The 25,841-nt window shown below is 49.2% G+C and overlaps 1 protein-coding gene across 1 annotated transcript in view; it reads right to left on the bottom strand.

Annotated features, from left to right (window-relative positions):
• Positions 1-1,807: 1,807 nt before the first annotated feature.
• The window catches only part of LOC6597479 (homeobox protein cut), a gene marked incomplete at its 5' end in the record, with an annotated part of 49,377 nt that continues 25,343 nt past the window's right edge, over positions 1,808-25,841 (bottom strand). Inside the window, 7 exons of the mRNA XM_026993112.1 lie at positions 1,808-6,072; positions 6,138-6,621; positions 15,261-16,173; positions 16,237-16,804; positions 16,871-16,934; positions 18,060-18,280; positions 18,388-18,950. Coding sequence (XP_026848913.1) covers positions 2,757-6,072; positions 6,138-6,621; positions 15,261-16,173; positions 16,237-16,804; positions 16,871-16,934; positions 18,060-18,280; positions 18,388-18,950 — 6,129 coding nt within the window. The remainder of the gene's footprint in view (positions 6,073-6,137; positions 6,622-15,260; positions 16,174-16,236; positions 16,805-16,870; positions 16,935-18,059; positions 18,281-18,387; positions 18,951-25,841) is intronic.

Below are 25,841 nucleotides of genomic sequence, written 5' to 3'. Positions count from 1 at the left end.
TTGTGGAAAATTTGTGGAAAATAAAAAAAGGATTCTCGATGGGTTTTTTTTTCGTTTAATAAAACATTTTTATTTGATAAAGTTTCGTTCATGTTCATGTATTATTGGTATGTTGTTTGCTTTTGTTTTTTCTTCTTTTCTTCCTTCCTTCGTCTATATATATATATCATATATATCATATACATATATATATATTATAATAATTACAATAATAATAATAATAATAATAAAAATACAAAGACAAAAAAGTTGTGTACTACGAAATAATTAGAACTAAAAGTTGCGAACAATTTCATCGTGTCGTGTGGGTTTTCTGGGGGTGGGGTCTTCTCAGGGGTCCCGGTCCCACCATCATTGTATTCCATATTTTGTATATATATTTTATATATATATTTACTTTCATATATATTGTTTATCATATCCATATTAGGTGTAATTTATCCATTAGCTAAAGCGTATGAAAATGCAAAGTATTTAACACGTTTACTTAAACACAAACAGGAGGAAAGGAAATGTCGATTGGAAAAACTATATATATGTACATATGTCTATATGTATATATATATAAATTAAAGAAGATCTCAACAGATTTGCTGACACTTGTCTTTTGCATATTTTTTAAATATTGGCTTAATATTTTTGCTTTACGTTTTTTTTTTGTTTTGTTTTATTCTTGAATAAATTTTGTTTGGAGACGCAAATTGTATTTTTTTAGGTATCTGAAATGTGTTTGGTATATGTTGGTATTTTTTCGTTTCCTTATTTCTTTCTTCTCCTTCTCCTTCCTTCTTCAAACTCTCCAATTACTTTTCATATATATGTATGTAATAATAATAATAATAATAATAATAACGCGGCAAATTTCGGGCCTATGCAAAAATGTTTCTTATTCTTGTGTATTTTTAATTTATTTAGTTTTGCTGTTGCTTTTATTTTAATATTTTCTTTTTGGTTTTGAGAAATTGATTTTTATGCTTAAATATTTAGCCTAAGAAAAAAAAGGTTGCATTAAATATTCTTAAAAATGGTTTGGTTTTTTCTTGTTGTTGTTCGTTTTTAGGAAAACAGATTCATTTTTTTTGTGGTTTTTTCTTGCTTTCGGTTTTTATTTTTGAAATTTGTTTAATTTTACGATTACCTTGTAAACTTAGGCTCTAGGCAAAAAAAAAATTGGCTCTCTTAGATTAGGGTTTTTAAATGTTTGTTGTTGTTGTTTTTTTTTTTGCTTTTTTTTGTTTGCTTTTTTATGTAATTTCTTTAGTACGATATGCGGTTTGTGTTTTAAAGTTTTTCGTGTTTTGTTTTCGCTTCCATCTCGAAATATATGAGTGTCACAGAAGAAATTGTTGGTATTTATGCTAGGGGTTTAATGCGAATTTAAATTATCGTTAGGCTACGTTGATAAACTCCCCGATTCTCCCTCTACGCATATGATTTTTCATCTAATCATATATGTATGTATATACTATATATATATGTATACATATATATATATTTATGTATATGCATAATTATATATAGAGTAAGTAGATTATAAATAATAATTTAGTGCATTTTGCGGTTTTACTTTTGCTATAATTATGAATTATTCAATTTGTTATCATTGTGTGTGTGTGTGGGGTGTGTGTGTGTGTGTGATTTTTACGTAAATTCAAAATTTACAAAATTTATTGTTATATATTTTACGTTTCGCTCTCGCTTCCCCTCTCTTCTCTTCTATTCTTTTCCTCACAATTTTTTTCCCTTCTTCTCAATGAACTTTGAATTAAAAAAAATGTATTAAAAAAAATACAAAATTAAAAGGGAAAGGGAAAGGGGACAAACATTTCCTCGCGGCATTTTTCTTGCTTTCAACTATCTTTTACTTTGGGTTTTCTTTTCTTATTTTGCTTTCGCTTCTGCTTTATCGCTTCTCGTTTCTCCTTTCGTTTTGTGTGTTTTGCTTGAGATCAAAAGATAGTTTAACAAGTCGGGACTCAGGGGGGATCGGGAGGATCTGGTGGAGTGCGAAGGAAGAACGAAATAACGAAAGAAAGATCATGCCTCGCGAGGAGTCTATGTACAGAACGGCTTCTCCGGTTCGTTTAGTCTGTATGTACACTCAACCATTGAATAATGTGCGTAGTCCTAGTCCAATATCATCATCATCATTATTCATAATTCATTATCATAATCGTAATCATATTCATAATCGTAATCGTGTTAATAATAGATCGACAAACAAAATATATGTATAGTTATCCATCCTACCGCCTTCGCTTACAGTCTTCAAGTAGAAACAAATCAAAAAAAATCTTTGCAAGATCTCTTTCGCTATCATTGGATCTTGGCTTTTGGTTAAAGTTCTTGGGCAAGTCAGTGGGGGCCTTGTTTTTGTTTTTTGGGTAGATGGGTAGATAGGGGACATGGGGGATTGGGTGCTTTTAATACTTTTGCGCTCCTCGCATAGCGTCTCTAAACTTTTAGCTACAATTATTACAACTCCGGGCAACCAGACCTAAGGCTATCCTATCCTAAGTCCCATAGGTATTGTATTGTATTGTATTGTATGTAATATGATAAAAAAAAAACAGAAAAAAAATAGAGTTCTCTACGATCTAGGTGCTATGTATCGATATATCTAGACCGCTCGAGGCGAGTCCTGGGTCTAGGTCTACGTCTAGGTCTAAACATCCAAACTTAATCACAAGTAAACGGTCGTCTCCATCGCCATCCGCATCTGCATCTGCCTCCCCATCGTTGATCATTGCACTGTCCTAGTAGTTCCACGCGGCTGCTGGCGCGGCACTGGCTACCGCCTGGCCGGCTGCCACAGCCCCGCTGCCAGCAGCTTCTGTGGCGGCGATACAGGCCGCTGACGACTCCTCGGAGTCTGCCTGGCCTGGGGCGCCGTTGCTGCTCAGGCGGCGCACGCGCACCAGACGCAGCTTCTCCTCGTTGATCACCTTCAGCTTCTTCTCCGCCTCGCTCGCGTCGCAGTCGAGGCCACCATCCAGGTGCTGCTGCAGCTGCTGGTGCTTCTGGTCCTCCTCCTCGTCGTCGTCCTCCTCCTGCTTGATGTGCACCTCGGGTTCCATGAACCGCTGGTCGATCTCCAGCTGGGCGTGCTCGTGCTCCGAGTCGCCGCCGCCAGCCTCCACGGACTTGCCATCAGCCTCGTCCCGACCGTAGTCGGAGGAGCCCTGTTGCATCACACAGACGCCGTTGATGATGCGCTCGCTCTCGCTGCCGGCGCCAGTCTGTGCCGCTACTGCGGCTGCTGCTGCTGCCGCTGCCACGGCTGCCGCTGCAAGTCCCGCATTGGGGGTGGTGCTGCCAGCAGGGTTCACCCACTGGGGGGCCGCAGGCTTGCGGCGGGAGCTGCGCACGGCGTTGCTCATGTAGGCGGCTGCCGCCGAGGCGAGGGCGGACTTCTGCAGGATCTTCTCGTACTCGGAGACGGCTTTGTCCTCCGCCTCCTGGCCCTCCAGCGACTCGTTGTCGCTCATGTTGTGACCGCTGGCGTCCATCTCCAGGTCGTCCTGGTAGTCGTCGCTGCGCTCGCGCTTCAGCGTCGGCATGGACAGGTCCAGGCCGCTCATCTGCTCCTTGAACGCCTGGTTGAGGGCCTGCAGCTGCAGTTCATCTCCGACACCAACGCCAGCCGCACCGACGGCAGCCGCAGCGGCGGCAGCACCGGCAGCAGCCGCGGCGCCCGGCATCCCCGCCAGACTGCGTCCGAGGATAGCGGCCGCCGCGAAGTACGGTGGGTAGGGGATGGGCGCTCCGCCCAGGCCCATGCGCTCCTTGTGCAGCTCGACGAGCCGCTGCTGGAGGAGGATGCGGAACTGGACGGGATCGAAGGGGGTCGCGTTGGTGTTCTCCCGACTCGGTATGGGGTTGTCCTGGCCGGGCTGGCCGTGGGGCACCTGCTGCTTGAGCCGCATGCGGTGGTTGTGGAACCAGTTCGTGATGGTCCGTGTGGCCAGGCTGAGCTCGTTGGCCAGGAACTCGATGGTGCCCACATTGGGGTACGGGTCGAGGGCGAACGCCAGGCGCAGAGCCTCCTTCTGCTCCTCGGAGAAAAGCACGCGCTGCTTCTTGCTGGGCGGCGCACCGCCCACGGAGCCCACGGAGCCGGGTCCGGGGCTGCTGGTGTAGAAGTCGTTGGTGTCGTTGCTGGAGGTGTCGCTGCTGTTGTCCTGCTGGTTGGGCCCGGTGCTGCGGCGCCGCTTGCTCGCCTCCCGCCGCTCGTTCTTGAGAAGCTGCAGCCGCTCCACATTGTTGGCGTCGCTAAGCCACAGCTGCATCCGGATGAACGGCTCCCGGCCCTTGATCGAGAGCATGTGCCAGGGCTTCGGTTTGCTGAGAAGCTCCGACACGGAGCCCTGCGACAGGCCCAGCACCGCCTCGCCGAAGATCTTCTGGCCGATGTTGTTCGCCAGCAGAGCCTCCTTGATCTTGGTGGTGATGTCGTGCGTGTCCAGGTCCTGGGTGAGGGCGGCCATCTCGTAGACGGTGGGCGACATGTGCTGATGCAGGCTGCGCATGGCGTTGGGCGCATGTGCGCCTCCGTGCACGGGCATCAGCATGGGCTTCTTCTCGCCCACCGGCCCTGAGGGTGGTCCAGCGGGTCCACCGGCATTGCCCTGGCCCCCGGGATTGGAGCCAACGCCGACGGCGGAGGCAGCACCACCCGAGGCTGGCAGGCTGATGGCATGCTGGGGAGGCAGGCCGGGGGACGTGAGCAGCATGTTCTGGTGGTGCAGGGCGGCGGCTGCCTGGGCGGCCGCGGCCGCCTGCTGGTGCTGGTGCTGCTGGTGCGGATGTGGATGGGGGTGCTGATGGGGATGCTGGTGCTGGCTCTGCTGCTGGGCGGCAACGGCGGCGGCAGCAGCGGCCGCCTGCTGCTGCTGTTGCATCGCCGCGGACATGGCCACGGCCTGCATCTGCTGCATGATGTGCTGCGCCTGGGCGGGCTCCTGCAGCTTCAGCTCGTTCATCATCTTCTGCATGGGCAGGGCGGCGGCCTGCATCTTGCTGGCCAGGCCCTGGGGCATCTGGGGGCTGCCGGAATAGCTACCGGTGCGCATCAGCTTCTCGGGCGCGATCTTGTACTGGCTGGCAACCAGCTTGTGCACGGCATTCTCGTCCTCGAGGAACATCTTCATGCGGATGAAGGGCTCGCGTCCCTTCTGGGTGAGCATGTGCCAGGGCTTGGGGCGGGCCAGCAGGTCGGAGACGGAGCCCTGGGACAGGCCCAGCACCGACTCACCGAAGAGGCGCTGCGAGATGCTGTACTGGGAGAGAGCCTCCTTCACGCGCCGCACAATGTCCTCCGTGTTGAGGTTGTTGAACATGTCGAACTGCTGCTGGGTGATGGGCGGTAGCACCGCCTTGGTGGGGCGTTGCGGAGTGCTGTGGTGCGGCGTAACCGGCGGCTGAGTGATCAGCGAATTGGTGATGGACGCCATTCGCTGCAGGGGGCTGGCGGTGGCCGCAAACTCCTCGCCCTGGTTGCTCAGAGCTGGCGGCAGGATCGAGTTGCTCAGCGGACTGGGGGCGGCCGAGTTGCTGGCATGGCTGCCGGCTCCTACGGATCCTGCTCCGGCTCCAACGCCGTCTCTGGCGCTGGAGAGGCTGTTGGCCGAGCCGGGCACGCTGCCGGCACTGCCCGAGGGAGGGGCTGGCGGTGCTGGCGGGGCCGGGGTGTCGGACTTGCGGCCGTGCAGCGACTGCGGATAGTCGCGTGGATCCTCGCGGTCACCGTCCTTGGAGCTGCTGCTGCTGTGCTCCAGCGAGCCGCGCTGCCCGTTCAGCTTGATATCCTTGACGGAGCCCAGCGAGAGGTCCTGGGCGCCATTGAGCACCTGCTGCTGCAGGGCCATCAGACTGGAGAAGTTGGGAAAGCCGGACACCGCCTGGGCTTGGGCCTGGGCCTGGGCCGCCTGCTGCTGCTGCTGCTGGTGCTGCTGCTGCAGTTTGGCGATCTCCCGCTCGAAGGCGTGGCGCATGTTCTCGTCGGGAACTGGGAATGCATTGGCCGCCCCGGGCATGCCGGCGGCCCCTCCAAAGAAGGGCGACAACAGAAAGCTATTTTCGAGAATAGACAAAGGGTCAGAGATTGTTCTCCCCAAGGATTCTCCATCGGTACTCACCTGGGGAAGGTTGCCTCGCGTGGTGTGCGGGCTATCAGCTCCTGGTAGAGGCGTGCCATCTTGTCCTGGGCTAGATCTTCGTGGCGGAGTCGCTGCTGCTGTTCGCGCTCCCGTTCGCGCTGCTCCCGCTGCTGCTGGTGCTGTTGGTGCTGCTGCTGGGCGGCGGCCACCACAGCGTCCCGCTGCTCGGAGGCCATGTGCTGCTGCTCCCGGTGCTGGTGCTGCTGCTGCTTCAGCTGCTGCTCCACCTTGAAGAAGGGCGATGTGCAGCTCTGGGGCGGCGACTTGCTGTCCTCGTTGCTGTGCGTGTCCTCGCCGGCGTGGCGACGCTGCTGGTCCTGCTGGTCCCGCTGCTGCTGGGCGGCGGTGCTCTTCATCAGGGAGGAGGCCTCGCTCAGGATGTGGGCAATGCGGTCCTCCGACATGGAGTCATCGCCACCGCCGCCGCCAGCGCCACGTCCCGCATACTGGGGCAGGCCCGAATCTGCAACAGCAAAGGAGACACAGAGAGAGAGAGAGAGATAGGATTAGAGAGGGCGATCGTAAAGACACTGCTGGGGATATACATCCCATTAAAGGTTGTAAAGTTTATGTGGCCTCCACTTGGGCTTTGAGGGCTCTGCTCATTTATTAAGGTTCGCTCTATTGGCTGTGACAGGACATGGACACAGACCCAGACCCAGACCCAGACCTCGAACAAGACCTCGAACCAGACCCCGACCCCGACCACGACCACGACTCCGAGTCCAACCGAAAACCAATTAAGCCATAAAGCGTTCAAAAAGCCAAAGCGAATTTGTGGCCATAAAGCGGCGCTGCAGTTGAAAGGGCCACCGCTCCCCATCAAGTGTCCCACCACTGAGAGAAAATCCCCGGGCAACATGCCCATGCACTGACAGAAATTGCAAGCGGTTCGCCATCCCATCCCATCCCATCCCAGAGGAGAGACTGCGCTGGGAGTGGGAGTGGATGAGGTTGGGGGTGTGTGAGTGGGAGTGGGAGTGGGAGTGTGGGTGCTCAATTATATCCAGCAACAAAAATGCCGAACGATGAATGGTCAACAAAAAAGTATTTGTGCCCGTTCCCCTTTCCTGCCTGCCTTCCTGTTATGCTTCCTCCATCCTGTTCCCCCCCCCCGCCTTAAATAGTTGTTCGATGCAGGAGAGCATTGCGCTAATTTGGCACGCGCCTGGTCCCACGAGGCCCCCACCACCCTCTGAGGGAGCTGCTCATCGAAGCGGGAGTTTGGTCACAGGGCCAGCGCCCAGCGACCAGAAACCAGGAGTTGAATAAACGAAATGAATAAATGAATGAATTCAATTGCAATTGAGAGCGGAGGATGCAAAAAAAAAAAAAAAACAGCAGCTAAAAAATATTTCATGTGCGGCACAAAAAACGATGCACACGAAAACTGAAAAATTGTTTTGCAGAAATTCAATTGAAATGGAGAAGCGTTTTGCTTTTTGGCTTTTTACTTTTCACGTGACACAGCGACAGAGACAGAGAGAGAGAGAGGAAGGGTGAGAGGTACAGAGAATCGAGTGGTAAATTGCAAAATAATCACACAAGTGGTTCGCCCCGAATACAAGGACCATAGAATTTCCTGTGTGATGTCCTGCGGCATGTTTTGTGGCTGCCACAGCACAAACATCAATCAGCCGCACACGTTCAACGCGAACAAGGGGGCGAGGCGGGGCGCGGCGGGGCAGCAATGGGGCCATGGACGACTGTGGACTGCGAAATGAAATAACTGAAAATCGCTTTACAATTGCCAAGCATAATCGATGCCCAAAGGAGCAAACACTTGAATGCCAAATAAAACTGCAAGAATCGCTCCAAAAAGCGGAAACGGAAATCAACACATGAATGACAAATGTGCTCCCTCCCCTGCCACAACAAACAAAGAAACAAAAAACACAGCCCCTCTGGACAGAGCCATTGAAGCGAGAGATTCATAGATTCAGGGAAAGAGAGACAGTGGAAGGGAGATGTGGTAGCCCTAGCCACAGGACCACAGGACCACCGACCACACAGATAGATGGATAAAGGCGATAAAATGGCCAACTACAATAGATCGGAGCCCTCTTAACGTGGTCCAGTGTCCTGTCCAGAGTGGACTCCTCACACACACTCCGCCAATCGCTGTGAGATTCGTTGCCATGTTCTCTACTTCCATTTTTTTTTTTGGCGAATAAAAATTGGAAAAATGATTTTTGTGTGAATTTTTTCCTTATGTGACTCCTTGTCGTCGCTTCATTTGGGGATTACAAAGTGTTTTTGTGTTATAAAGTCGAAGATGACATTGATGACACCTGGAATGACCCAGGCCATAGAATACCACGGGTAGATCCGGGCCAGACCCACAGATTGGAACAGGATATAAAAGAATAGACTGAAATGGAAATGAAAGTGCGGCGTCTGGGATGGGTATCGAATGGACAGACACAGACAGCTTAAGCGGTCTTAGTGGAAGACTGTGGCGATGGGGAATGGGGAATGGGGTTTGGAATTCGGAGTTCATAGATTAAAGCATTCCCTTTGGAGTGTAGTTTTGGGTAACATAAGCCCCAAAAGAACTACTTTAAGAAACGATTGACTGTGCCCGATCGATCGTTGCTGCTGTATTGCCAAGTTTCGTTGGTGACTGCACTTTAATCTATAATTTAAGAGTCTCGTGTGGCGCATTTCCGAGCAGACAAAGCTCTTGCCCCCAGCCTTCATAACGGATTCGTCGCCCGCAGTTTTTTGGCCCAACTTTCGCTGCCTCCGCGAATGGCCATCCTTTATGGCCATCATTCAACTTTTTACTCTACCGATGCAGATATTTATATATAGAAATATATATGTAGATATAGATATGGATGGCCACTTTTTTGTCTGCGATTTACATTCTTTATTTTTTGTTTTGTTTTTTTTTGTATGCCCCAATCCCCATTTTTTTTTTGGTTTTTTTTTTGTTTTTTATTTTTTTTTTTTTTGTAATTTATTAGAGAGGAACATGTTGACCAAATTGTCATTCAAAGGGATTTCGGATTTGTGCCGGACGCCAGATATGAGCTATCATATTTGTCTACCTTCGTGAAGAGAATACAGATGTGTTGGTGTTGTGTACCAGGATATATGTATATGTATACCAATACGAATGCGAGTGTATATTATATGGATAAGATATATTTGTATTTGTATATTTTTATATATGACAATCTATCCTAACCCATCTCGGTCTTCTCCCGCTCCAGCAATTTGCCTGATGAATATTTGCCTTTTATAACAAATCAGAGAGGAGGGAAGGAGCCCGCCCAGACACATGAGTGGATGGATGCTTCAGCTTCAGCTACAGCTCCAGGAGGTACTCCTCCCACCTCTGCTGTCTTTGGCTTTCTGTCTGTGTGTGTGTGTGTGTGTGTGTGGGGGATGGGTGGTTGCCATGTGGGGCTGATTCGTTTGTTTTTTATTCTAATACAATAAATATTTGCCAGCACACAAATATGTAATCATACTTCAACATGTCGCGCCGCACCGAAAGGGTTTGTTTCTCCCATTTCCATTCCCATTCCCATATTCATTCTAGAACCGAGTCAGTGTGTGATGGTGGGACGGGGGAACGGGTGGAATTGAACGGCACATTGAAATTGGCACACGCACGCAATTTGCATTAATTGCAAGAAAAATTTTCTAATTAAAATGCCAGTCATTTGTATTTCTTTTCTCCCCATTCGAATGAGGACTCCTCCACATGCCCACATACCCCTCCACACAACCCCATGCCCCATGCCCCATGCCCCGCTCCTTTTCCATTCTCTTTCCTTTGTCAGTTATCCATTTGTTGTTGCGTGGTATTAGCAAAAGTGTCAATTAAAACAAAAAAAAAACACACGCACAGAGAGAACACACATCAAGGAAACAAAGGGCCTAGGAGAAGGATCTTGATGAGGAGTAGCTGGAGGACCAGGATGAATTGGTAGCTTCTTATCCTTCTGGGTGAACAGAGGGCAAACGTAGCATGGAAAATTGAAGAGCTTCGACAGCGTTGGGACTGGGGCTGGCACTGCACGGCAGAGTCTCACCTGTTATCAAAAAACGTTTCACCTTCAAATTCTCCATCACTCACTCTCTCTGTCCCTCACTCTTTGGCTCTGTCGCACTCACACAATGTTTGTATTGCAATTAAGCAGAAAATATGAGAGAAGGAAGAAGTGATGGCAGAAGAGTGAGAGAGAGAGCGAGGGAGGCCGATGACAGGAGAGAGTAGAAGGCAGCAGAAAGGGCAGAAGAAGGAGCTTAAGCGAGAGGGAGAGGGAGAGGGAGAGAGGGGCTAAATGAGACAACAGCTGTGTGTCTGTGTGCAGGTGGTGGAATGAGCGGAATGGCTACAACGCGTGGTTGGAATGTCGGGAATGGAATGGGGATGTGTGCAGCAGCAGCAACTTTGTCTTGCATTTTAATTTGTTTTCGTCATGATTTCGCTTTGTTGTTCCATCTCCATGCTTCCTCACCTCCCCCCTCTCCCTCTTTCTCTCTCTCTTGCGCTCTATATATTGCACTCTTTCTCTCTCACTCTCTCTCTCTCTCACTTTGGCTCTTGTCAAAGTTCATTACAAAGTAATTAGCTGCCTTATATGCAAAATAAGAAATACAAAAATCAAGAAGTAAAAAGCAAAAATAAGTAAAAGAACCGGCAACACGAACACGACATGTGCAACATTAATTTGCGGCAGGCAGGAGCCACCCAAAACTTTCCCCATTTACCTACCCCTATTTGGGGGGAGGAGGAGTGTCTGGTGCCTCGCTGGTATACATTTTTTATATATTCTGGTTTATAGTATTATTTTTTTTGTTCTTTCTGGCAACCCAATCAAATTAGCACCCCTTGATCGGAGGCCATTACTCTTCGATGTTCCCCAGCCCCAGCCACAGCCCCGGCCCAATCCTCCTCTCAGCAGACCCAATCCTCGTGCCCCTATGAAATGCCTGATTGCCCCATTTCGTTCATCACAAAAGATATCAAAGAAATGAAAAATAAAATAAATTTCACAAATTTTGTTTCCCATTTTCTATGCTGTTTTCATTTTTAAAATACGCCTTGAAGGAGGGGGTATAATGATCCTCTCGATCGGCGATATATTTCCCACTTCTACAGCTGAATCTAAGCAGCAGAGCTGCATAAATCATAGACATATCTAGGTGTTCCAGGGTATCTCATGGTTCGCGCCTGCAAGAATTTCCTTCAATCTAGCTTTTCGTACGTTTTTGGTAGGTGATCGCCAGATTTATGAAAATTGTTGAGCGAGCTTTATGCTAATTTATGCGTATTGTTTTGTCTGCCCACGCAGGCCATCCACTCCTCTTGCCATGCCGCTCTCCTGTCTCTGTCTGTCTGTCTGTTACCGCAATGAGTCGCCACACTTATGCGATGCCACTCAATGAACAATTTTAATGGCCGCATCGGGGCGTGTGAGTGTGTTTGTGTATAAATAAAATCAAATCAAATAAAATACAATAAAGATGAGGCCGAAAAATCGCGTAAAAGCAAAGGAATTGATACGCCCCGTTGGTCACTTAGTCAGACCAGATCGCATGCCTATGTCTCCTCTCTATCGAAGCAGCAGCAGCACGTGAGTGTGTTGGTAATATGCACACAGATACACACTCCTACATATACATATACTCATGCATAGCGCGCTTTATGGCTTGTGACAAATAATTTGTGAAGCGGCCGCAAATAAATGTGTGGCAGGCAGGCAGGCAGGCAGGCAGGCGGCAGGCAGGCAGTCGGACCGGCATCTTCTGGCGTTTGGAATGCTTTTGTTTTGTCTCTCACTTTTCCCGTGCCCCGTGCCCCCTGCCACAGGCCCCTACTCTCTCTTCTACTCGGCTCCCTCCCCTTCTTGCGCTTTCTTGCGGCTCTATTTTTGGCCACTCGCACTCTCCGCCGCTTTGGCCTGCGTTGGCCTGGCTAAAACAAATAGACGACAACGGCGATGTCTGCTCAGAAATTATGTGTTAATATGCTAGTATTATTAGCTGCTATAATGGCTGGCTCCCCCCTTAGTCCGTCTCCCGCCTCAGCTGTCCCCTTGCCGCAGCCCTCCATGCCACCGGCACCCCGCCCCCTTCCTGCATTATTCTTTTGTCATTACGTATACGCAGAGTAATTTTCCCTTTTTAACGTTTTTTGTGTGCTGTTTCTGTGTTTGGCTTTGAGCGTTGGCCAGGCTAAATGAGTTTCAATTGAGCACTTAACCCGGTCCTACCTCTACAGTCCCCCGTTTCCCACTTTCCCACTTCCCCTCTGTCCTCAACCGCTCTATTCCAAAAACTCCCATCCAGTGCCACTCCCAAATCCTCTGACATCGTGTTTATTCGGGCAAAGTCCTGTCAACTGGTTTTTTGTGTACTCTGACTAGAACTTTGCACTGAAGTGCAGGCACAGTGGAATGAGTTGGGTATTAAGTCATCGAATTTATATCGATAAGTGGACAGAAGAGCGAAGGCTGCAAGGCTACTATCAACAGGGAAAAGGGGCGATTAACGATCAATGGTGAAGGTAATCATGAATGATAGTGAAAGTCGATTATCGTTATCGTTGGTTAATGATGAATGAGACTGAAAATCGATTAATTATCGTTGGGGTAATCTTACATGAGAATGTAAGTCAATAGTTCGCTCTTTAAACCTAATCTTGCATCCATATTGTATTCGTTTTTCTATTCCCTTACCATTTGATCGATATGGCAGATATCAGTGCAGTGCACTAGCCCCGACCCCTGCACCGCTCACCACTTCCTTGGCTGTCATCCCCCTTCCTGTTCTCCAGTTTTACAGTTTAATATTCAACAATTGTCGTTAAATGTTACAAAAACATGAAGAACCTACAGAAAATAGAGGAAAAGCAAACCGAAAACGCAAAAACTTTTGCGTCAACCCATAGACGGGGCGCTACCCTCTCCTCCATGGCCCTACACACACACACACACACACACACACACACACACACACACAGAGAGAACCCTAGACGAATAACCATTCAACCCCTGCCACATAATCCTGCCACTGCCCCATCGCTTGGCAGTGCCTCGCGCCCCATCCTCGACCGACCACAAAGACGACTTCAAACGCTCGGCACGTCAACGTTTTGCATGCCTCGTTGAAGGCAGCGACTGAGGCAGTGGCAGTGGCAGCGGCAGCGGCAGCAACAGAGGCAACAGCAGAGGTAGCGGCAGTTGCAACTTGTTGTTGTTGCTGGTTCGTTATATATATATTTATATATATATATATATAAATACAATACTATATGGGGAGTATATATAGGAATTTTATTTTATGATTTTTTATTTCTGTTGTATTTTGTTTCAAGCCTTTCACAGACCAATTGTCACGGCAGTCGTCTGCTGCCCGTACTCCTCCCTCTTCCATCCCACTAGCCCACCCACTACTCTGCCACGACACCACCCTCCCCCCCCCACGTTTTACCGTTCGCCTCATAACGCGCTTTAAACAATTACAATTCAAAATTCATTGACGCGGATCCTGGGTTAACTTTTGCCACAATGACTTCAAAGTATTGTTAACCAACAGAGTTGACAGAAGGTAGTAGTGGCACAGCGGTACGGGTGGGGCAGGCACCACCCCCTGCAGGTGGCAGGTGGCTGCCCCTAGCAGTAGGCAAGGCTAAATGCTGTCTTCTGTCCCTTTTTGTGTGGTGGTGGTGGAATAATCCAAAGAACAGATCTGCTAATAGCTAAACCCCATATTTGCTTATAATTAGCATGGGACTGGAAAAAAGGGGAAAAAAACTGGACCCCCCCCCCCCCACACTCTCTATCAACAGAGTTACAGTTACATTTACAGTTACAGTTACAGTTACAGTTACAGTTATAGGCTACAGTTAGTTTAGCTTCCATGAGTAATCGTCATAAATTAATTGTCAACATTTGCCTGCACTTAGACCCCCTGCCAGCCCACACACCACACGCATATCCCTGTCCACCAGGTGGACGGGGTGGAACGAGTGGAATGGGCTGCAGCAATGTGTGGAATGAATGGAATGGGTATTTGAACTGGGTACGAGTATGCGTGCCCTGCCACTTTAAAAATACTTTTGCATTGACATACTCGTATTTGTTGGGAAGTGGAAATTGGAAGGGGGCTTTGGGGTTTGGGTTTCCATAAAATTGATGACTAATCAATAGCGGAACAGCGGAGTGGCCAGCAACCAAGGCAACAGATAACAAGAGAAGGCGGCTGATGATCATACCATTATGGGGATGGATGGATGGATGGATGGATGGGCAAGGGGAACAATGATATAAAAACGAAATTAAATGAAAAACGAAACGAAATTCCTGTTCATTTTCACGCCTAATGTGCGAATTTGGTGAAATTTATGGCGACAGGCAAATGGCCGCTCGAAATGCACTGAAATGTCTCTCTTCTTGTCTGCAGAGTGTCGTCCGTCTCTCCTGCCTGCCTGCCTGCTTGCCTGCCCCACCCGGTGGCAGTGGCAGCACCCCCTCCACGTCTTGGCGTTGCCGTTTGCCGCTGCGTCGTCAAGTTTGTCGCTGTGACTGTGACTCTGCGGCTGTGTTCTGTGCTGTTGGCACGTTGATTATACGCAAAAATCAAAAATAATTAAAATTTCACAATTTAATGTTTTGGCCGCGGGCCAAATGAAATGAAAAACGCCATAAGCCACGAACGGAGAGAGAGCGAGCGAGTGAGAAATGGAGACAGGGAGAGATTCAGATTGAGAGACAGATAGAGAGAGAGAAAAAGATAGAGAGAGCCAAAAGAATGAAAGAAGGAAGGGACAATGTTTTGAAGCTGAAGTTAAAGGGATTCATGCGGATGGATGGGACAATGATGGGGAATGGAACAATATTTGGCGAACTAGTTCAATGACGCCGGCACATGGAGTGGAACGGAATGGAATGGATATGAGATCACCTTTAAGTTATTTAAATAGCCTTTTGTTTGGAATACCCTTTTACCCCATTCCCATTTCGTTGGGAAAACCTGCTGTCTGGCCTAACTGACGGCTGTCAAACTTCTTAAGCCCCAACTGCAGCTGAAACTGCAACCCGTTGCTGGATAAACATGGTAGGATATAGCTAATCCACTCACCTTTCTTGGGTATCAGCGACTTGAGCAGCATGACGGCGTTATCGTCACAGGCCCAGGCATGCATTTTGCGGTAGCTGTCGCGTCCCTTCTCCGTCAGCTTGTCCCAGGGCTTTGGTTTGCTCAGGAGCTCGGAGACGGTGCCCTGCGACAGGCCCAAGATGTATTTGGCGAACAGCCGCTGGCCTATGTTATGCACGGAGAGCAGCTCCCGTACGCGTCGCGAGATGTGCAGCGTGTCCAGGGCCTGGTTGGCGTACTTGTCCATGTTGTAGCGCAGCATCTCCTGCAGCTTGGCCTCCATGGGATCGCCCTTGGGTATCAGTGACTCTCCCAGGCGACCGGCCATCGAGGCGCCGGGCGGCAACTGCATCTCCGCGTCCGCGAACCGATAGTGTCCGCGCGCATCCTGGTTGGCGGCCGCCGCGGCGGCAAACTGGAAGGCCGGCAGGCTGGGCAGGAAGCCCGGTCCCAAGGCCGCCGCATGCTGGGCGTGGGCGGCCATTGCCGCTGCCGCCGCCGCTGCATTGGCATTGGGCGTCAAGCCGTTGTTGTTGTCCTCGGCCACGGCGCCGGCTGCCACGGCTGCGGCATTGGCGGCGGCGGCTGCCTGCAGCAGGGACTTGCTGCCGTTGAGGGTGCTGGCCAGGCTGGCCGCCAGTTGGGCGGTGCTGCTGGGGGTGCTGTTGGCGCTGGAGGAGTTGGAGTCGGCGTGGTGCAGGTGGTGGGCCGCTGCCGAATGCAGCAGCTGCCCGTGCGGATGGCCGTGGGGCAGGCCGTGCGGATTGTGCCCGACCAAATGGTGGCCATGCCCGTGCGAGTGGTGGTGGTTGAGGGCGCCGTCGGTGGTGCTGCCGGGACCCGAATTGCAGCTGCTGCTGTTGCTGCTGCTGTTGGTGCCGCTGCTGTGGTGTTGCGACTGTTGCTGGAGGTGGTGCTGCTGCTGTTGCTGCTGGTGGAGCTGCTGGTGCTGATGGTGCGACTGTGGCTGCTGCTGCTGGTGGTGGTGGTGCGGATGGGATCCGGCATCTAGGCGAGAGGAGGAGGAGAAAGTGGAGTTAACCAATTGACTGAGCAACGCTGTGGACGAGGGTCCGTGCTGCTGTTGTTGGTAGTGTTGTTGTTGTTGTTGTTGTTGTTGCAAGGTTGGCGGTGGCGGCGGCGGTGGCGGCAGCAACTGTGGCTGCTGCCCCGCATTGACATTTTGATAAACTGTTGGCGTTTTGCTCCCTGGCTGTGGCTGTGGCTGTGGCATGGCAACTGTTGGGGCAGACTTTGTCGGCGGCGGATTGGGGCTCTCGAAGCCGCGTCGCCAGTAGCTGTTGACCAGCTGCTCTTCGAGTGTGGCGGGCGGCTGCAATATCGCCTCATCCTCATCTTCATCTTCATCCTCGTTTTCGTTTTCGTTTTGGTTATCATTATCGTTATCGTTATCGTTCTCATTCTCGTCTTCGAGCTCTTGCTTTGTACGCACTGTGGTCGCCAGCCCATCGTTTGCCTCAGTTGCAGCTTCCATTTCCGTTTCCGTTTCATTTTCATGCGTTACACTTTTGGTTTGGTTTTGGGACGCGGCGGCGGCTCCTGCTGCTCCTGTGGCAGGTGCTGCAGCTGCTGTTGCTGCTGCTGCTCCTGTGGAGGAGGAAGCGGAGGAGGCCTCGTCTGGGGGCGGCGGCATCGCTGCGGGAAACAACAGACAAATTGTGCGATTTGTTGCTGCTGCTTTTTGGTGGCAATATCATAATGAGGGGGGTTTTATTTTTCATATTATCAACAACATCCATGGAACAAAACGCCAAAAATTAATCAAAATTTGTATATATATTTTTTTCTTTGCTTTTTTCTCATTTTTGATTTGATTTTCAATTCGGTTTTTATCATTTTTCATCACTTTTCAAGTATCGTTCTTGTATCGCCAATTGGTGCAACAAAATAACAAAGAATCGTGTGTATATGATTATATATAGAATTATTTATACATATATATATATATATATATATATATGATATATTTAAAGAGAGAGAGAGAGAGAGAGACAGACAGAGCGTGAGACAGAGAGAGAGAGACAGTGAGAGAGAGAGAGAAGAATGTGTTGTCTGTTTTTTGTTTTATTTTGCCTTTCGATTCTTTTGGTGGATTTGACTTTCTTTCGTACTGATGGTCGGATCTATCGATAAGCATGCACAACGATAACAATAACGATAACAACAACAACAACAACATTAAGAAGAACCACATCACATCAATCGCTCGATGCAAATATTTATAGATATTATATTTGTGTTGAAAGGCAAAGAAATAAATGGAAATAAAACAGAAAACTGCAAGAAAAAAAAAAAAAAACACTGCAACTCCGACTGTGTTTGCCCCCAAGGGCCGTAAATGTTGGCGCCAGATCCCACCCCCTAGCTGCCTCTGTCCCCCTGCCTTCTGTCACGTCTTCTGGCGGCTGTTCCTCCTCCTCTGCCTCTTCCTGGGGCCTGCGATAAGGCTGCCTCAAACAAACCATAAAAGAACGACCAACAGTCGGATCAAAATCAAAGCTCGACTGGAGGTCCCATTGATAAGAAGGGCCATTGATCGACAGGCAGACAGAGGGAGAGAGAGAGAAAGAGAGAGTGGGATAGAGGGAGAGTGGGAGAGAGGAGTGTGGCAGGCAGGCGCTGGAGGCAAACAGCAGCCGTTGCACCGGAAGTACAGTCCCACACGGGCACACACGCACACACACACACAGAAACCGAAGTAGACATAGATACAGATACAGATACATTTACAAAAGAAAAGAAGACAGTTTGAGAACTCACCTTCGCTGATCGCATTGGCAGAGTCACCGCCGCTGCCGCTAGCACTGCCACTGGCACTGGCGGCACCATTCTTGAGGGCCTCGGCGGCCAGGGCCTTGGTCCGCTCCATGAGCAGGGCCTGGAATTTGTTGGGATCGTTGGCACAGGCGGCGGCAGCTGCGGCAGCAGCCGCGGCCGCAATGGCCGACTGGGGACTCAGAACATTCAGATCCAAAGGACTGCTGCGGTAAAGGAAAGCAAACACAGATAGGGATATGAATACACTGCCGGGCATACGGGGCGGATGGAATAGATGGATGGATGGATGGATGGTTGGATGGTTACTCACTGCTGTTCCTTTTTGATTTTCAGCTCGTTGCTGTCTGCATTGGCTGTGGTTTGGTTTGACATGCGGTCAGCATGATCCTGATTCTCGGCATCCTCGTCCTCCTCGTCATCGTCCTCTTCATCAATCTGCTGCTGGTGGGGAGCCAGCCGCGAGCTGGCGGAGGCAGCCTCCTCGCCCTCGTCATTGTCCACGAGCATGGCCTGGTGGTCATCCTCCTCTTCCTCCTCCTCATCGTCCTCAGCCTGGGCTGAGGCCTGGGTGGCGTCCAGATCGTTGGCTGCGGCTGCGGCTGCTGCTGCTCCCTCCAATGGAGAGGCGGCGTTCACCTTGTTGTTGTCGCTGCTCTGGTTGTTGTTGTTGTTGGTGGCAGCCGCATTGACGGCGGCAGCCAAGGCGGTGGCCTCGGCCAAGGCCTCATTGATCTGCTGCTTGTCGAGGCGTGCCTCCAGGCGCATGATGTGCTGTCGCTTCACCTCCAGATGCTCCTCCAGACGCTGGATCTGCACCAGATGTGTCTGCTCCAGGGCACGCAGGCGCTGCAGCTCCTCCAGAAGTGCTTTAATCTGGAAAAAGAAAGTTGCACGATTAGTGATGGATCATTTTTTCTTGATGGGTTCAAGGGTTGCTTGTGTTTCTAGATTTTATCGAGGGAGCCCATTATTTTCCCTCTCTCTCTCCATTTGGGGGAAAGTTTGAGAGAGTTATAAAATAATTTTTAATAAAATTAACAACAACGTCAATGTCGGTTGGCGGTGATTGCCGGCGACACACAGAAACCCCTCCCCGAAACCCGTAAAACCACCCAACAAACGCCGCCAGGTACAGTCATCCCCCCCCCCCCCCCCCCCCCCCCCCACCCACTACCCGTTCGCTTTCGCATCCTTTTGTTTTGAAGGAGGAACTTTGTTTGTTTGATGAAAATATGATAATTGGCAAATTTGACAAGGGAATTTTTCTTAAGTGCGTCGAGCGACAACGTACGATGTGTGTGTGTGTGTGTATCTCTGCGTGTGTGTGTATGTGTGTGTCGCCTCCACCCATCCTCAGTGCCTTCCGCGTCGTCTTGTTCGGCAAAAGTTGACAAGATAAAGTTTTTCGGCAGCAGTAGCAGCAGCAGCCGTGTGGCATGCAACGAAATTTTTTAATGACAGCCAGGTGGGCGTGGCCGCGTGTATGCTGTATTTCTTATTATGTGATTAAAATTAATTTTATGGCGCGGTTTTTAATTGAAGCGTATGCCCGAAAAAAGGGCCGGGGAAACTTTTGCGCGCAACTGTACCGCACATCAGGCATCGAATATCGAAGTCTTCACCGAGGATGGGGCTGTGGCGCTGTCGCTGTCGCTGTCGCTGTCGCTGTCCCATATGTTAATCAAATAAGTTAAGGGAATCAACATAATTCTAACAACAAATTTGCGTGTCATTGCGTGATTTGTGTCGAACAGAGGCATAAAACAATAATTTCATCAGCATGGGAACACATACGTGTACATACCCCACCCCGCTCCTATCAGGAGGGGGGTATTCGTGTGTCTATTTTATCAATAATTGTGGATGGGCCTGGGACTGGGACTGGGGCTGGGTCTGGGTCTTGGTCTGGGGCCTGATGATTATTGGCCATAAACAATGGCCTGTTTTGATAGAGGCAATAATACATAATTGGCATTAAAAAAGCATCATGCATGCAGGCATGCGTGTGTGTGTATGTGTGTGTGTGTTCCATGCCGCATGTTCCTTCCGTGTGCCGTGAATGGGATGGCATGCCGAAAAATGCAAAACAGCCGCCAGGATCCGTTAATTCTATTATCAATCAAAGGACACACACACGTGAAAGGGTTCGAGTCGAGTGTGTGGCAAGGCAGGCAATGAGCGGACCCCCATGCCACATGCGTGTTCGATTTTTCATTAGCATACGGGACACAAAGACGCGGCAGCAACCCCAAGGGCTGCCCGCTGCCTGCCTGCCAGCCCGCCAGCCTGCCTGCCATCGGGTCTGAAGACATGACAAGACGACAAACGACTCAAATTAATTGCATAAAAATCTTTTGGGTGCGGTGAGCCCTCGACGTATCTGACGGGGGTGCTGGCTGATGGGTGCTCGAAGGGGGTGGCTTCTAATTGCCAACTGCTCGACAGACACAACCGCCATGCTCAGGGCTCGGACAAAAAGTAAACGGAATTTTTCGCAGCTTTTCTTAAATAAACGTAATTAGCGGCAGTTCCTCGTTTGTTCATCCTTTCTTTCTACCCGGGAATAAACGTACATATGTATGTAGTCACATGTGGTGGCAACTGTACCCGCATGGGATCACAAATCATATGGAAAATCAGCTGGAAAGGCGCGCGAAAAGGTCTGGCTGCTGACATCTCGTGGAAATTGTCATTTCGATTTGTTGTATTTAGACAGAGAATTCTGTCGCTCTCTCGCTCTGGGAGCCAAAGAAATATTAAAACGATAAATCAACTTTTTGGATTTTCAACATGGATTCCCCTCCCCCTCCCCCACCCCAATCCCCCCTCACCTTTCCCCAGAAAGCAGAAATCATTTTCAACCCTTGAAGAGCAGAAAGTTTTTGCAGCTCTGTGGTTGATGAGGCTGCCTGTGGGATGGTCCCAGTCCTGGATACTGGATACTGAATGGGACAGGGATCGGAATGGTGAGTGGAGAGTGGAGAGTGGAGCCAGCAATCAAACAAACTATATAACAAATACTCGTGAGGGGTAAACTAGAGGAGGGGGGCAGTGGTGTCTAGGTGGTTGGTTTTCCCTTCCGTATTGACTGTAAAATTATGAAAATTTACATTTTTCATGGCCCCCGCCCCACGTCGTGAGAAATGTGCTCGGACAAAGGCTGGACAGCCGGCAGAGCAACTAGAGGTGGATCAGAGGTGGAGAGACTGGGTCTGTCATATGGGCTCTCTTGGCACTCTGGCTTAGTTTTTGGGGTAAAAATTGTTGCAGAGAGTGGCGGGCTGAGAGAGCGAACATTAGCATCGAGCGAAAAGCAAACGATTTGTAATTAACAAAATTGCCAAGCAGCCAAAACCATCCTCCAACCCTTTCGGCTTTACCCTTTGCATAACAATTGACAAAGCAGTCAATACACAGATACAGATACACACACACACACACACACACACACACACTCATATGTATATGGGAGGGGGATGTGGCAGAACAATAACAAACACTCGAAGGCAAAAGACGAGAAACGTCGCACAATTGGCAGCAGCAGCAGCAACAGCAGTGGCAGTGGCAAGAAGCAGCAGCAGGTGGAGGCAAGCAGGAGAAGCTGGAGAAGAAGGAAGCATAAAATGCCAAAAGGAATTAAGGTTATGCGTCTGTCTCTTTCTCTTTGAGAGAGTGTGTGTGTGTGTGTGTGCCACATGAGGCAAAGGGTTTTCCACACAGCGCTTCAAGGATTGGGGTCTCTCTAAAAAAAGGGTTTAATCAGCGAACAGCAGAAGTAGAAGCAGCAGCACCATCACACACACACACACACACACACACACAGATTCACCAATCTACAAATACAAATTAACAATAAGCAATCAAAGACACACACACAAAGACAGAGAGAGAGAGAATCTCTCGCCTCAGAAGGGGGGTGTCCTTTTTTTCACCAAACAGCAAAAGCATCATCAGACTTTTAGGCCGTCAGCTGCCAGGCAGGCAGGCAGGCAGCAAAAACCGTCAAAGGAATTAAAATTCATTCGGGCATAAAAATTTTAAAATATATATATTGTAGATATACGAGTGGGCGGGGGGAGTGGGTGATGGATAGAGATAGCGCATATAAAAAGGGGTAACTTTTGCCAGCAGAAGGAACAGCAGCAGCAGCGGCAGTGGCAGCGGCAGCAGGTGGGGGGTGGGGCAGTTGTGTTGTTAATTTCCAAAAAGCCAAAAGACAAATGAGTAAAAAGCAACAACACAGCCGAGGCAGTGGGATGCACAGGCAGTGCCACCAGCATCGATTGTCTCAATGTCGTCAAATGTTTTTCTTTCCTTTTTTTTCGTTGGCAGAAGTACCCCCTTTTCTAGGGTATGATTACTACTCTTCAGCAAATATTATAACTATTCTTGAAATAGGATGGAAAAACTAGTCGAACAAGCGGAAACTGCAAACGAGAATGCCCGAGAATGCAAAAACAAAATACATGCCGTGTGGTTGAAGCTCTAAAGAAACAATGGATCAAGGGTATCCAAAACTCGATCATCCCTTAAAAGCGAGCACATATCTTTTCCATATTTGGATTTTTTGTTGTTTTTTTTTATTTGTCATTGATTTTTGATTGCTTGAAGTGCTGGCCGGACCCCGTCCCACCGTCTCTGGATCCGTCTCCTGCCAAGGAGTAGCTCTTGCCAGTCCAGGGATGGGTGGTAGTGGGGTGGATGGAAGCTTTAAAGTCTGCCAAGTGCACCCCAGAGAGCCTTGACGCCGGGGCTTTTGTGTTGGTGGAGCATTGCCCGTCGCCGGCAGCTGCCGTGGCTCTTGCATTTCTTTTGCATCTGGCAATGCCCAAGTTGGCAATTTGCAACAAAAGATAACAAACAGCAACGAAAGGAACAAAAAATAATAAAAGCAGAAAAGCAGAAACAAAAGACCCCCGAAAGAGGTCACATATGGAGTCCCTGTCAGAGCGGAAAATGATTAATTTGCTCTGATCTTCAGTGAGTGGACTCGTGAGTGTGATCTATGAGTGGCAGTGCAACTTTTACTCCATACACTCACCTATTCAATCACCGATTCATTTATTCACTTAGCCATTCATACATTTATTCATTCGCCCCAGCAGCCAGACCGACAGACAGACAGACAATTCATCAGCTTAAAGACCTTAAATCGCAGGTAATTTCCCCCGGAATTTTTGCATTATTTGTCAATTGCCTCAGGGTGGGCGCAAAAAACGTAGTGCGGGGGTTCTGTGGGGGGCAAGGGTGGGGGGGTGGCTGTTCGATAGATGGGGGAGGTGCGGGCTGCGGGTTGCGGAGTGGTGGCAATGGCAATTTACAACAATTCAAAGGCATAAATCAAACATTTTGCAAGTTGAAGTTGGCACGGAATGGCCCCTCCCAAAACCGAAAAGGGGTGGGAGGGGGAGCCCCAGTCAAGTTTTCCGTTCTTTGGCGATTGCTCCGTTTGTCAGTCAGTCAAACAGCCATTCATTTAGTCAGTCAGTCAGTCATTCATTCATTCATTCAGTTACTTACGCACACACGCACAGGGAATGGTAAAGTTATTGAATTGATTCGGATGTCTGTTTTTCGTGGTGGTGCCCCCTGGGGGCACGCAATTCGTTCGCGAATTCGTTCGACTCCGTTGTCTTTGTGCGTCTCTCTCTCTCTCTCTCTCACTCTCTCACTGGCGGACCTCTCTTTCGCTCTTGCAGACGGGGGGCCTCTGCTGCCGCTTGCTGTTGTTGTATTTTTTGGATTATAAAGTTTTGTAATTAAAATTTGACAGCTTTACAATTCCCAGGACCATCCCCCTGCCCCCATCTAGGGCACCACCAACTCATCTTGCCCCACCGACCCTGCCTCTCCTGCGTCCCGCGCACATTTTCTTATTAGAATTTTACAATTTTCGATTTATGTTTCGATTTTATTGTCTTCCCCCAACCCGCGAAAGGAGCAAGCGTGGAGCGATGCGGAGTGGGTGGCCCGTTCGTTGCTTTGGGGTTTAACCCTTAAGTGGGGGCTGGCTTCTTCTTCCTTCCATCGCTCACCATCTATTCTTCCATCCGTCCAACCTTCCATCATACATGAATGACGGCACATTTGCGTATATTTTTAATCAAAGCGCCCACCCCTCAACCTCAGCCCGTCCACTTCGCCACCCACTCACTCGCTTACTTTTGTTTCTAATTCGTTAAACTTTTGCTTAATAATTGTCTGGCTGTCCCCCCCATCGCCCCACCCCCCGGCTCCATGTGAACTTGACTTTTATTCATATTGCCCAAAAAAATATCCAAATTTTGTTTCAATTTTTGGCTGGTTTTTTGGGTTTTGGTGGGGCGGGCGGTTTTTTTTTTTCGATAAGCACTCAGCGACGTCCACGACGACCCAAAAAATGTTGGTCCTTGAGTGGGTTGTGCCCCCTGTGGGGAGAGGGTGGGTGGGGGTTGTATTCGGGGCTCAGTCACATGTCTAATCCTTTTGCTTATTGATATGATATCTACACACGCAAAAAGCACAGGAACAGGAACAGGATAAAAAAAGGTTATAACCCACCGATTTTTATTTTATATATTGCGGACAAGGGTTAAGGCAGAGCGGGGAGGAGTGGGTGGAGTGCTTTCATAATCAAAAAACGTTAAAATCATAGTCTAGACAATAATTTATGAGCACGGAGCATTGCTCATGTGTGTGCCCGCATCCTCCTCGACATCCAGGACTTCTCCTCCAACAGCAGAGCAGAGCAGAGCAGAGCAGACATGGACCCTGGACTGTGGATCCTGGATTCCCTGGATCCCCATCCACGCAATGCCAATCAACATCTCTCGAGCAAACATTCGTAAGGCAGCGGAGGCAGTAGTACCGTTCGGATCCTGGTCCTTGGTCGTCCTTCGTCCTGGCTACAGGTCTGTCATTGTTGTGTGCCTTTTGTGTGGTGTTGGTGTTTTTTTTTTGTGTTGTGTTGTGTTGTGTTGTGCTGGGGGTTTTGTATTTTTGGGGATATAAAAATATGAACGGATGTTCGGGTTTCGGGATGGTATGCCACATCATGTTGAAAGTTGGACAGAGCCAGATGCAGGGGCAGAGGCAGAGGCCGAGGCAGCGACAGAGACAGTGCGGCAGACAAAAGAGAGAGTGCCGCAAAACACCTTAATATGCTCCAACCTCCAGCCATTTCGTGGGTTTGTCAGTTTCTAATGGTTTCAACTTCCTTCCGCTTGCAGTTGTCCTTTTTTTTTTTTTTGATTTTGGTATTTCTGAAATGTGGTGCGGGTTCATTGGTGGGTTAAGCAGGTGTCTGCAAGTGCAACACATAAAGCTACTTAAGCAGTGGGTCAGGGTCTGGGGGCAGAGCGTTACTGACGACAGCTGCAACTCGGAGCCAACAGAATGGAGGCCCCCAATTCGATGTCTCTCTGTGTAAAAGCCGCCGAGCAAACAGCAACAGACATTCTGTTCTGCCCTGTTCAAACCAAAGGAAAGTCGCGCACAGGAAGGGCTCTGGGAAGGGGACTCTAATTTGATTTGAACATCAGCGTCAACTTCTAATTGAATTTGGCCCCTCATCGCCATCGCCATCGCCATCGTCATCGCTGTGTCTGTGCATCGATTAACTCGACTGCGTCTCGGGCTCTAAGCTCAATCTTCATTTGATGACAATTTCATTTCTATTAAGCGGGCGGAAAATGCCGCTGGAAATGCATAAAATCCACGACCACGTTCCCTCCTCCACCATCCACTATACGCCATCCGAAAAAAGAAGTCGGAAAAAAATACTTA

This window comes from Drosophila persimilis, unplaced genomic scaffold, assembly GCF_003286085.1.
Source record: "Drosophila persimilis strain 14011-0111.01,24,50 unplaced genomic scaffold, DperRS2 tig00000804-arrow-arrow-pilon, whole genome shotgun sequence".
NCBI lineage: Eukaryota > Metazoa > Arthropoda > Insecta > Diptera > Drosophilidae > Drosophila > Drosophila persimilis.
The sequence above is the reverse complement of the archived record's forward strand: the minus strand, read 5'-3'. Positions and strand labels throughout refer to the sequence as shown.